Here is a 13,108-nt window from a genome sequence, read left to right on the forward strand (position 1 = left end):
TGCGGATGATGATAGGGTGACAGTATCTATGGCTTTCAGGGAGACAAGTACATCATCCTACTGTAGACAGCAGCAACTTTTAATCTTATAGGATCTGGGAAGAGGTAAGGAAAGAGGTCAGGTCAGTACAAATATATCTCACATTAATCTTTCAATGACAGTATTATCATTTTGAGATGCATAAACATGGATTGAGTTAAGGATAGATTGTGTTTCTTAAGAAACATACAGATGTATATTAAATGTATGTAGATGTATGCCCCAAAATGCTGATAGCTTGGGTTAAGAATGCAAAAGAATTATAAATTTAATACAAAAAATATGAGAAAGTTTGTGCTGGTATTATCGGATTGTTCAGCAGCCTGTGTAAATCTATACCAGTCTTTCCCTGCTTACTATAAATGTTTGGAATATGTGTACACTTACATGTTCTCTTTGATTTTACAGTGTTGTAAACCAAGTGATTGCTGTCAAATTAAGAATGATTGTTTTGTCTTTAAAAGACCTTGACCATGAACTGGGAGGTGGAGTGTGTTGTGAGGGTTAATTCCCTCAGGCCTGGAATTAGTCTGAGCTGTTCTGCTGAAATAAGTATCCCTGCCGGTTACTTAACCACTGGTCATCAAAGCATGAAACGATTGATTGATAATGTTGCTTTGTAACATTGGTTGGAGGAGTTTCAGGGTAGTTTGCACCAACTGTCAGCATTGTTTATTGATAAGAGTGAGATTGATGATTTGCATCTGGTCTGGGTGAGACTTCTAAAGGGCTCTGCTGTGGAGGCTGGTTGCATAGTAGGAAGGTGGCTATGTAACCAAAATACAAAAAGCACCAGTGGGGATTCCATCCCAGAAATACTACCAGTTGAGTTTAGAAGCTTACCCAGAGAGACTGTATAATGGAATATTAACTGCTTTAATATCCTAATCCTAGGGGTACTTAGATGGCTCAGTCAGTTTAACACCTGACTCCTGATTTTGGCTCAGGTCATGATCTCACGGTTGCAATTCCCTCTCCTTCTCTCTCTGCCCTTTTCCCACTTGCACACGCTCTCCCTCTCTCTCTCTCCCTCTCTCTCTTTCTCAAAATAAATAAATAAACATTAAAAAATTTTTAAAAAGAAAAAGAACTTAATTCATTTATTTTTTTAGAAGTCCTAATTCTAGTTAAGTCCTTCAGTTCTCATACAGGTCGATTATTGAAATCCCAAAATACTGGGGGCAATCTTGCTTCATTTCCAAAACATGTGAAATGTGTTTGTCATTTTTTTCAGAGCCCCTGGTTGTGGAATACAAGGCACTGTTGGTACAACTACCCCTATCAGGTAAGGAGACATTGCCGACTGGGTCTTCACACACACAGAGTATCTCCCTTATGTCAGGTTCATGGTTTTAGGCCCCAACAGGCTGGGCAGCCACTTTACTTTTTAGTCCCTTGCCCTTGCTCCTGCTGCTTGATGCCAGACTTAGCCTAGTTAAGGGAAGCAGTTTTTTTTCTCAGTGAAGTTCAGAATCAGAGCTCAGTTGCTTTAGCAAATGGAATAAGCTGGAAGGTGCATTTGCTGGAGAGTGAGATACAATCGATTCAATAGTTGCGCGATTCTTGCTTCTAACAGCTGATCTTCTAATTACTGTGGAGAGCCTGAAGACCTGACACCAGCAAGGGTCCGTCTGGACAGCAAGTGGGCAAAGTGTGGGGCTGCAGCAGACAAGCAGAGTTCAGGCCACTTTGCGGCTTAAGAGCAGCCTCTAAATATGTAAATCAAACACCGTTTCCTTGAGCATAGAAAAATTGGCTTGTATCATTACACTAAACTTAAAACCATCGCCAAAACTGAGATTAAAATTATACCCCAGAAAGGGAGCATTTCAGATCTCTGCTCCCTACATACCTTTGCCTCTGTCCATGAATTCAATAAGATTAGCATGTGTTGTGGTCCTCAGATCAGTTGCTATTTGAATATCATAGAGCTGGGTCTTTTCTAGTTTAATTGGAATATGTTATATAAGAGAATCAAATACAACTAGATATTTTGATGATAAAGTGACATACATTCGGATAAGCAACTTGGATTTTTGACTTTGGTTCTTTGGGCTGTCTTCTTAGAGGCATTTGGTCTTTTTGGTGTGCATAAAGTTAATGGGAAGCAAGCATGCTCTGTAATCGTCCCTGTTACACGCAGTGTTGCAACAGGAGCTAGGGACCAGTGTTGGAAACTTCTTGGGCTAGTTCATGCTAGGGACACATTGAAATGGAATTTGAGTTTGCATTTCCATCTCTTTTATGGGGTACATCCATATTAGAAAAGCATGTAAGCAAGCAATATGACATGGTTAGAGAAAGCTGAGCATTCTAGGGCTTTCTGATGGAGACTGAAGTCAACATCAAAACTTACTGTCCACAGTTGTAATTCTCAGGCTCCACTGCTATTTTACTACCTTAAATACTTGGGATATTGTCATTACACCTCTGGTTGTGTCCTGTATTGGTATACTGAGTGGAAAAATCCATATACATCTAGAATTCTATTTATAAAAGTATTCAAAGCCTTCTAGAAACCTTAACTTGAATGTTCATGTGGCAGCTGCTCTAATGCACTACATTTATGAGGAAAATTCTGTCATATGAACAACATTAGGACAAATGTCACATGAAATGTAATTCCCACTCCTCTTTATAACTATAACATAGTCTGAAATAGCTTTCACGTTTATGGCTGGAGCTAAGGAATTGCTTTTTTCTGAGATAATTAGTTGTTGGGGCAGTGGGCCAAAATGTAATTGCAGGCTGTTTCACAGACAAAACTATAGATTTAACATGAAAATTTGAGGGTCTGGTAGATAGATATGTTTAAAAATAAGAAACATTGAAGTGTCTGCCTGACTCAGTACGTGGCGCATGTGACTCTTAACCTTGGGGTTATAAATTTGATTCCCACATTGGGTATAGAGATTACTTTAAAATAAAATAAATCTTTAAAAAACAATAAAATAAGAAGTAAAAATAAGAAACATCATCAGTATAGAAGGAAAGATACTGTGTATTTGGAATTTCAGATCAATATTGTCTTCTGCTAGTAAGACATCATTGCTTATCAATGAATAATTTGGTAATAGTCCCCAAAATCTAGGAACAGTTCATGATTTCTTGAAGGAATAATGGTCATCTTTGATAAACTCCATACTCTCATAAAAAAATCAGCTACTTTTCTTTTTATATGTGTGGGGAAAAAATTAAACAGCATGTAATTATTATGCTTGTAATTAAAGTGCATTGTGGGTAGCTGTGCTGAATAATTACAGAGATTACAGTTCAAAGTCAGTCTCAAGTCTTAAGAGCACTTTTTTAAAGATAGGTAGTGCTCATGAAGCATATTTATTATGTTTTTAGCATGTATATTAAGTAAATAATTGAACAAATGTTTATATGAAAGAGTAGTGGTCTGCTGCAATTTTATTAAAGGCACACTGCTCCTTGTGTATGAATATATATGTAATTTATTTCATATATGATGGTTCTTATATAATGCATATATTTTTTTTAAGTCCAAAATAATGGAAGGTGATCTTTAGTTGGGACTAGATAGTTTGTCGTAAAGAGCACAAGTTGGGAATGAGAAGCCCTAGAATAGCAGTCACAGGGCCTCACTAGCTATAAGACCTGTGATTAGCCTTTCAACCTGAACTAACTTGACAGCAATTTCCTGTCAGCTATACTATCTAGAAAATGATGGTACTAATTTTATAGGGTTTTTATGAGAGTCAGAGAAATTAACATGTGGGTAGTTTTGTCAACTGCAGAGCACTCCATGAATATGGTAGTTTTGTAATATGATGCTCTCTTAGGAACTCTGTGGTTTCTAGATGTACTCTCACCTGTCTTCCTAGCCCGCCGTGGTTTTTCCCAGGTGGTGGTGCAGAGAAGCTCATTAAAACTGAAATTTAACCTTGGCTCCCAGGGTCCTGAAGCCAGTGCCCTATTTTCTAGACTTCATTGCTGCCATATGTCTGACCTGAATACCCATCCCTTATTGCTAATGCCTGCAAATTTTAAAAGGACAATTCAGTGGAAAATATATTCTCTCCAGTATGGTGCTGAGTTTGATAAACACACTGATGCTCATTGTTACTCGGAGCTTGGGATTGCTGGTGGGATAATATCCTGTCCCCTCATGTGTTTTGTTGCCAGAGATCAGTGGGAGGGACAACTGTTTTCTTTGATGCCAGTGCCTAAAGCTGGTAGGGTTGGTAGTTAAGAAAGTGCCAGCTTCTCATGAAAGTACTTTGTTATGCTGCTATTGGTTCCCAGAGCATTAAAGTTTCAATTGTAGTTACCATATATACTATTACATTGTGGGCAGCACAGATAGAATGCATTTCAAAGGTCTCTCATTCATTCTGGTAAAGTAAGACATTTCATTATAGCTTAGTAAACAAAATAAATGTTCTTGACTTCTACTGGCTCTCTGAGCCTCTCCCATTCTTGGACCTCTGAAGCAGATAGAACAGGTATCACCCCCATTTTACAATAGGTATACTAAGGCCCACTGAGCTATGGAGCTGAGACTTGATCTCAGATTTCCTGGCTGAGGGCCTAGCCTGGTATTTCTTGGCAGCTTCCTTGTCCCTCTGCCTTTTAATAAATATTTTTGAATTATCTTTTCTGATATTTACAATGTACAGAACATTCCTTAATAACAAGAAAGCTCTGATTAATACAGAACTCGAAACTCTGCCTTCATGACCCATCTATCACCCCATCTAGCACCCATTCTATCACCTACCTCCCTTGCCCCTATACTATGGAATCTCATGGTAATTTCCAGGGTTATTCTTTTTCTGTATGTATTAAAAGGCTTTTTTTTTCAGGTTGTCTAAGAAATCTTACAGATCCTTCTATCAAGGAACCATAAATGCTGTTGTTAAAGTAAATAGTGAATTGGGTACCAAATGTTCATACTCATTGACACTTTTTTGGTTGGAGATGAAACAAACTTAATGCCATTAAGCTGTGTATTAGAGACATGCTTCAAAGCCCTCTTACCCATAGAGAGAATGGGGCTGCAATCTGTGGAGGCATAAGACCATGTCACTTTTCAGCACTGAACTTGAGATGTTTGGGACACAATTTGGTTTCCTATTAACTATTAATCTTTCTTTTTTTTTTTCTTTAATCCCCAGCCACTCACAACTGACCTTCACTACTATTATATCCTGGAGCTGTCGTATTATTGGTCTTTAATGTTTTCCCAGTTCACTGATATCAAAGAAAGGTAAGAGTGGTAATGTTGTAAATTGCTTGCAGATATGTGTCCTTAATGGCCCTTGGCAGATGGGAGTAGCGTCTCAAAGGCACTCATGTCTATTCTCTGGCAGCACCAGCCCTACATTATTCCAGAAAGTGTCTTATTTTCATTTCTGGTGTTTTGTATTTTATTTGCATTGTCTCTTCCCTCTTTCCTCCAAATCTAGTGTTCTTTTCTCTGTGAAAAAATATATCAGTGAATCCTGACAGCAGTAATTTTTTTTTCTCAGTCTGATTCACAAGGCCCTCTATTCTTCAAATTAAATAAAGAAGAAAAATTGTATTTGTAGCCCCTGGGAGAGAGTAAATTCTCAGTGCTCCAGCCACACGAATGAATTTTTCCTGAATTAAAGTTTTCTAATATCAGAACACATCATGAAAATACAACATTCCTAAATGAACTATGATTAGCCTCCACCTCTCCCTTCCCCTGGAGTAGCTTTGCTGAGGGTGCGTGCTCTGACCTTTTAAGTGTTAAACCTACCCATTCCAGCTCTCATCCTACCAGCTTCTGGAAAGAATAGGCACTTCTGGCTATTTACCGCTTATAATTTTTCCATCATACCATTTTCTCCAGATTCCCATATTTGGATCATGCCTTCAAAATCGTCTTTGCTGGCGTCCAGCCCAGGGCCTCACGTGCCACATATATGCATGCGCCAGGATCTAGTCCTGGATTATAGGGCATCATTTCCTGGTATGATCAAGCTTATAACCTTCAGCACTACTAGCCATAACTTATGTACCTGTAACTCCAGATGTCTCTCTCAGCCCTGGGTTCTCTCCAGGTCCATACTTCTGCAAATCTAGGCATAAATAATAGTATTATGTCCTTTTGTTTATTATTAATCTTCCCATCAGCTCAAGATTCAGTTGGATCATTTATTAGTTACCTTATTTATAAATGAGGAAACTGAACTTTACGTACAACGTATTCCAGCTGAAGACATGATCATCCCCTAGCCTTGTTCTTCCAGTAATGCTTATAACCGACAGTTCTATAAGCTAATGGTTTTCCTTGCCTCTCCTCTTTGTTTTGCCGCATACCTGAACCCTTAACGTCACTGACACATTTAGTTTGAGTTGTCTCTACTTTTGCTTAATCTATTGCAGTAGCCTTTTAAATGGTCCTCCTATCTAAGTAGTCATTCTTGTCTACCTGCCACCTAAGAGTTGTGTTTCTAAAACCTTTCAAGACAAAGCCAGACTACTTGGAGCAATACGCAGGTTATCAACATGATTCAAACCCACCTCTCCAGTGTTACTACCCATCCTCTTCTCCCCCTTCTGAAACACACATATGTCCTATCTATGAATGTCTTTTCATCATTGTTCAGACATAATTTTTTTCATGCACCTTTTTTTTTTAAAAGAAGACCTTGCCTTGGCTAGTATATACCCTATTTCCCTCCTCCCAAACCTGACCAAGTCCAAAATAATATCTTCTTTGAAGGCTAATTCAATTACCCCAAGGTTTTTTTATCACTCCATCCTCTGTGTTTAGTTGCCCAATGTGTACATAGTTAATTGTTTTAACTGTGTAGGGGCCTACCTTCCCTAGACTTGGAGAATAGAAGGCAAGATATGTTCATCTTTGTATCATGGCTATCAATGCACCTGCTTATGATGGGGATCAGTAAGTGTAGGGTGAATGAATAAATGGACTCATCAGAATGTCTTCTGAGTTACCAATGGATATCTTCCAAACTCTTTTGCAAACAGAACCATGCATTGTCAAGGAGCACAATACTTGTAATACTGTAAATTCCTTGGTTAGATCAGTCATCTGCTAAATTGCAGAGTGGTATCCAAGTGGCTACAGAAGAACATTGAAGATCTTTGGCTCTAGTACTTGCATCCCCTTTCCCCAGGTGCATGCCTTCCACTTTCCTACAGCAGAGGCTTTCTTGGCTGGCAAAAAGCTGTCTTTCCTTTCCTGTGTAGGTACACAGCCTTAATGTGATGTGAGTTCTTTGAATCTCACAAGAGGTGGGTGGTCCCTGTAAGGACTAGGGCTTGGGAAAGCAGAGAACTCACTGGCAACAAAAATTTGTGGTTCCTTACTCATGGCATCACTCTGGTCAGTTTCTGGAAATGTTTAAAGATCCTTCAGTGATGGTATGCCAGTTAGGTTAAATTTTGTCTGTCCTTACATGAGGGGTCTCTTTCATTCAGGTATATAGTACTGAAGACTGATTGTCTATGTGCTAGGCATATGCTAGGCTTATTGTGCATTTTACTTATTTATTTTTTAAACCTTTAATTTGTGATAAAAATCAAAACATAAAAGTTTACCATCTTAACCATTTTAAGTGTACAATTCAGCAGTATATACACATCTACATTGTTGTGCAACCAGTTTCCAGAACTCTTTTTGTCTTGGCATAACTGAAACTCTGTACCCATGAGATAGTAATTCCTCATTGTCCCCTCCCCCCAGCTCCTGGCAACCCACCATTCTACTCTCACTATGAATTTGACTACTCTAGCTGCTCATAGAAGTGGAATCATACTGTATTTGTCATTTTGTGACTGACTTATTTCACTTAGCATAACGCCCTCAGGGATCCTCCATGTTGTAGCATGCGTCAGAATTTCCTTTCTTTTTCATGCTGAAAAACATGTGTTTTTATTTTCTTTTGAGGAGCATTTTTTTTCCAGATTAGTTACAGAAAAAGCTAGTATATAAAATAAGAGGTTTGAATATTTTCCATTTTGTAGCTGGGCAAATTGATATACAGTGAGTGATGTAAATTTTTCAAGATTGTGCTATGTGGGAATGAATTAGAGCCCAAGTTTACCCAGCAAAGTTCTGTGATTCACTCTTAGATTAAACACATAGCAATTCTTGTATTATCTTGCCTTGCCATGCTCCTGAATTAGAAGTAGTGAGCCTTTTGCAGCTTTTTGCCATTTTATTGGTTTCTCTTTGCTTAATGAGAATTACGTGTGTCATCTAGAGTCAAAGAGATTAGTAAAATCAAGGACTATAACTGTACTTGGCTTCCCAGGAGCCAAGACATTGCTAGCGAGTCATGTTGTACCAGCGGTCACCAAACTTCTTCCATTTGTCTGAACTTTCTCAACATTCATTTAATGTGTGTTTTCAGTGAGTTAAGAGGACTCATAGAGTCTTCGTTGTTTTAAGTCAAATGACCATTTCTAATATCATAAGTGGTTGATTTTCAGTGGTTGAAGTGTATCATTTTGTATGGATTTAGTATACCTTGCATCAGTGTAGAAACCACCTATGTATAAAAAGGGCAATTTTTACAATGAGGTTCATGGAATTGATCTCAACCTTACACATGTTGCCAACGTTTAGCAGTTAAGTGTACATTTTTTCTTAGTCAACACCAGTAGCTTGTCTTAGACATCTGGCACCTCTCCCTTCTTCAGCTGGCCAGAGTACCTTTGTACGTCCTGGTGCAGTTGGTTTATTCTTCTTCTTGAACAAAATGGGAATTTAGCCACTGCCAGACCTGTGTATTACTCAGCACAGATTTAATGAGGAAGGCCTCTTTTCTTTCTTTTCTTTCTTTCTTCTTCTTTCGTTCTTTCTTTCTTTCTTCTTCTTTCTTACTTTACTTATTCCTTTCCTTAATGCCTTTCCTTCCTTCCTTCCTTCCTTCTCCTTCCTTCCTTCTTCCTTCCTTCTCTTTCTTATATAATTTGTCAAATTGGCTTACATACAACACCCAGTGCTCATCCCAACAAGTGCCCTCCTCAGTGCCCATCACCCTCCCCCCACCTCTCTCAATGCCCATCACCTCTCCCCCACCTCCACCCTCCACCCTCAGTTTGTCTCTGTATTTAAGAGTCTCTTGTGGTTTGCCTGCCCTCCTTCTCTGTTCTGTGACTATTTTTTCCCCTTCCTCCCCCCATGGACTTCTGGTAGGTTCTCAAGATCCACATATGAGTGAAAACATATGATTATCTGCCCTTCTCTGACTGACTTATTTCACTCAGCATAATACCTTCCCGTTCTACCCACGCTTGCTGCATATGGCGTAATTTCATTCTTTCTCATTGCCACGGAGTATTCCATTGTATGTATAAACCACATCTTTATCCATTCATCAGTGATGGACATTTAGGGCTGTTTCCATAATTTGGTATTGTTGAAAGCACTGCTATAAACATTGGGGTACATGTGCCCCAATGCATCAGCACTCCTGTATCCCTTGGGTAATTCCTAGTATCTGCTATTGCTGGGTCATAGGGTAGTTCTATTTTTACCTTTTGAGGAAGGCCTTTTCTCTCTGTTGCCTTCTCTTACTAGTGAATTGTAGCCCTTGCTCTTTTCCTTTGCATCTTGTTGTCTGTCACTGTGGGTCCTTGGTGGTTCCTGTCCACTGCTCCACTACTCTGAGGATCTGCTGTTCCATCCATCAGCGAGGATTAATCGAATGTCCTGGTGACCAACCGCATTCCCTACCTTGTATGTTGCAACTAGTAACTAAACCCTCTGAAACAGCCTTCTAATTATGAAATAGAGATGTTTGAAGACACTCATTGACAACACAGTAGGAAGGCTTTTCATAGGGTTATTGATAGAAAGGTTATAAAGAATGTTTTCTTTCATTTCCCTGTGAAATGACAATGAGCTTGAATGGCTGCTTCAAATAAGGACCCAGATTTATAAACATTGAATCCGAATGCATGCCTCAAACTGTTACAATAAGTAGCTGAAGTGAAGTTTAGAAATCATTTTTTGTGTGTGTGACCTAATGAGTTTCTGAGTCTTTCTAAAATGGCTTTTATGTTCATAAACTCTTTTTTCCAGAAGTATTCTAGTATTGCCAGCTTTTTTCTTTCGGTTGCTGTTTCCAAATAGAATCTGGTATTTAAAAACGAGAGGAGAACCTCTCATCCCTGTGGTGACAGAGCACATTGACACTGTCTTGATCATTTCCAGGGTTGGTACTTATTTGGTCAGTGATGAGAGTTATTATTATTAACCTTCCCAGAGGGAAGGGACAGCCCAGATGTAGTCATTTGGTATAACGGACTTGTAATTTGAATACCCTATTATGTGCCTCCAAGGTATTTTGAGGATTTTATCTTACTTACCTTTTTCTTCTTTCTTCCCTCCATTTGTCTGTCCTTCCCTCCCTTCCTCTTTTCCTTCCTTCTGCTGTAAGCACAAAATTGTAAGGTATCTTATTAAAACAACAGGTGTCTCTCAGTATTCAACATTTTTTGAACATCTTTTATGTCTCAAGGCTTAATTTTTATTAAATTCTGTTTTTTAGCACCTGTTCACAATGTGTATTTCTCCTGCACATCCAGAATTTCAAGGGAAACTAATAAAGTGTTGCGAGCTCAGACAGATTGCCTGTGTCTAAGCCCTATGTCCTTTTAACTAAACTGCTGTTTGGCTTGAAGGCCTGGGCCTTGGCCAATAAACCCTACTTGTGTTCGGATCCCTTGTAGGAAATCATCCATGGCCAAGTTCCAGGGCCCAGTGGTGAAATCAGCTTGTTGCTCTTTTGGTCTTTAACCTGAGAGAAAAACTACATCTGTAAAAGATCCTAACAGAGAGAAGTGTGATGATTAAGTTTAGCAAGAAACTTCTTGACGGGCTTGTGTTTGCTGTCTGGTAACTTCTGTAGAGAATAACTGGTACCTGTTGCTACGAATGCTTTAGCTGCCTTTTAGGGGCTTGCCATGCTCCGGATTTTCCCTGCTTCAGTTAGTTTTAGAGTGAAGAAAATGCATTTCCTTATAAGGAAGCAGGATGGCATGGAATTTAATGAAATAATATTCCGTGAAACTGTGTAGTGCTTGATGGATAGAGCTTAGAACATCACCTAGCACATAATGATCAAAATTTGGCTGAATCAATCTATAGTGCTAAAACCAGCCAACAAACAACAACCTCCAAAACTAATGGTCACAAATTGTTGTATTTTGGTCAATTAAAGTTAAGCAAAAATAATTAGGAAGGGGAACTGACTTAAAGTTGCCAATTTTTTTACTTGTCTAGTAAGGAAATTTAAAGAACACCTGCTACTTACCACCCTCAATTCATAAAGGAAGTTTTAATATTTAAAGGAGAAAGGACACCTTGTAATAAAGGACAGATCTTTAAATGTATCTTTATGAAAAAGTTACCTTCTCAGCACCACTGGTATGACCTTGACCAACTTACTGTGCCTTGCTTTCCTGATCCAAAGAATGGAGTTCATATAACCTAAGTCACAAGGGTATTATGTGCATAAAAAAGTAATACATGTTCTTTGAGCAGTGCCTGCACATAGTAAATGCTCAATAAATGTTAGCTATTACTATAGTAATTAACTTGGTTCACCAATATTGCCACCTCTCTACCCCCAGGCACTCGTTCCTTCTCAGCCATGCCCCCTCTTGTGGTTGGATGGGGTGGGGCCAGGTGACTGGTAGGCTGTGAGCAAAACTGACTTGAGTCACTTTGGGACTGAGGTATTTTCTAGATCAGCAGTTCTCAAAGTATAGTCTGCGGACCCATGGAGATCCTTTCAGGAGGTCTGCGAGGTCAAAACTGTTTTCATCCTATACTAAGATGTCATCTGCTCCTCTGACTGCGTTGAAATGTACTCATAGTCCAGGAGTAATAGTGGCCAAAGTTGCAGGCAGTGGCCCCAAACTGTACTAGTAATTGGGTTCTTCACTGCCACATGCTTACAGGAAGAAAAGTTGCCAGTGTTCAGTTAAGAATGTTCTTGATGAAGCACTGAGGAGTGTTAATTTTATTAAATCTCTCTTCTTGGGTACACACTTAAAAGTGTCTGTGTGATGAAGTAGGAAGTAGGCGGTAAAGAACTTGTGCAGCTAACAGTGTACAATAGTGTCACCAGGAAGATCATGTGCACGTAGTGCTTTCTGTTGGAAGCTGAACTACCTGCTTTCTTCTCCATAGATCTCATTTTTACTTGGAAGAATGAGTACTAACCGACTGTGGTTATTCCAACTACGTGTTTAGGAACCATTTTTTTGAAAATGCAAAAGTGACTTTGTCAAGTTGTTTCAAGAAAAAAAAATGATTGGGGCGCCTGGGTGGCGCAGTCGGTTAAGCGTCCGACTTCAGCCAGGTCACGATCTCGCGGTCCGTGAGTTCGAGCCCGAGTCAGGCTCTGGGCTGATGGCTCGGAGCCTGGAGCTGTTTCCGATCTGTGTCTCCCTCTCTCTGCCCCCTCCCCCGTTCATGCTCTGTCTTCTCTGTCCCAAAAACAAATAAAGTTGAAAAAAAAAATTTTTTTTTAAAAAAGAAAAAAAAATGACACGTTTGTTTCAATGATAAAACTGAAGTTCTCGTGCCAAAGGTAGATTTTTGGAAGACTTGTGTCCACCAGCCGAGAGCTTGATAGCATCTCAATCCATAAAGACTTCTTAATGAGATTGGTAGTGATATTAATAAAAGTGATTTTTAAAATATTAACCTCAGGGAACGTGTATTTTCCAAATGACTAATGCATGAGCTGCAGTGTCATGCATGAGTAAAAGATCTATTCAAAGGTCAAGGACAGACCAAGGACTTCACTGTAAAAGAATATGAAAGGGGCATGATATGGTTTTAGACTCTACGTTGCACCTAACCTTGAGAATATCCCACTTGTCAAATTTTGGTACAATATCAAAGATATTCATAAACTGTCGAAAAGATATTAAGATACTTGTCCCTTTCCAACCGTTAGGCACTTGTTATACTTCAACCAAAAGCTTCGGACAACAGATTGAATGTATATGCAGTTAAAGAGAACAACTCTCCTGTCTTGTCTTAGGCCAGACGTCAAAGAGATTTGAAATAATGTAAAACACAGCC

General features: G+C 39.1%; 1 protein-coding gene across 1 annotated transcript in view; it reads left to right on the plus strand.

The window, feature by feature from the left end:
* The window catches only part of CERS6 (ceramide synthase 6), a 327,890-nt gene that overhangs the window by 239,672 nt on the left and 75,110 nt on the right, over positions 1 to 13,108 (plus strand). Inside the window, exons 5-6 of the mRNA XM_030323740.1 lie at positions 1,274 to 1,324; positions 5,181 to 5,272. Coding sequence (XP_030179600.1) covers positions 1,274 to 1,324; positions 5,181 to 5,272 — 143 coding nt within the window. The remainder of the gene's footprint in view (positions 1 to 1,273; positions 1,325 to 5,180; positions 5,273 to 13,108) is intronic.

Source organism: Lynx canadensis, chromosome C1, assembly GCF_007474595.2.
Source record: "Lynx canadensis isolate LIC74 chromosome C1, mLynCan4.pri.v2, whole genome shotgun sequence".
Classification (NCBI taxonomy): domain Eukaryota; kingdom Metazoa; phylum Chordata; class Mammalia; order Carnivora; family Felidae; genus Lynx; species Lynx canadensis.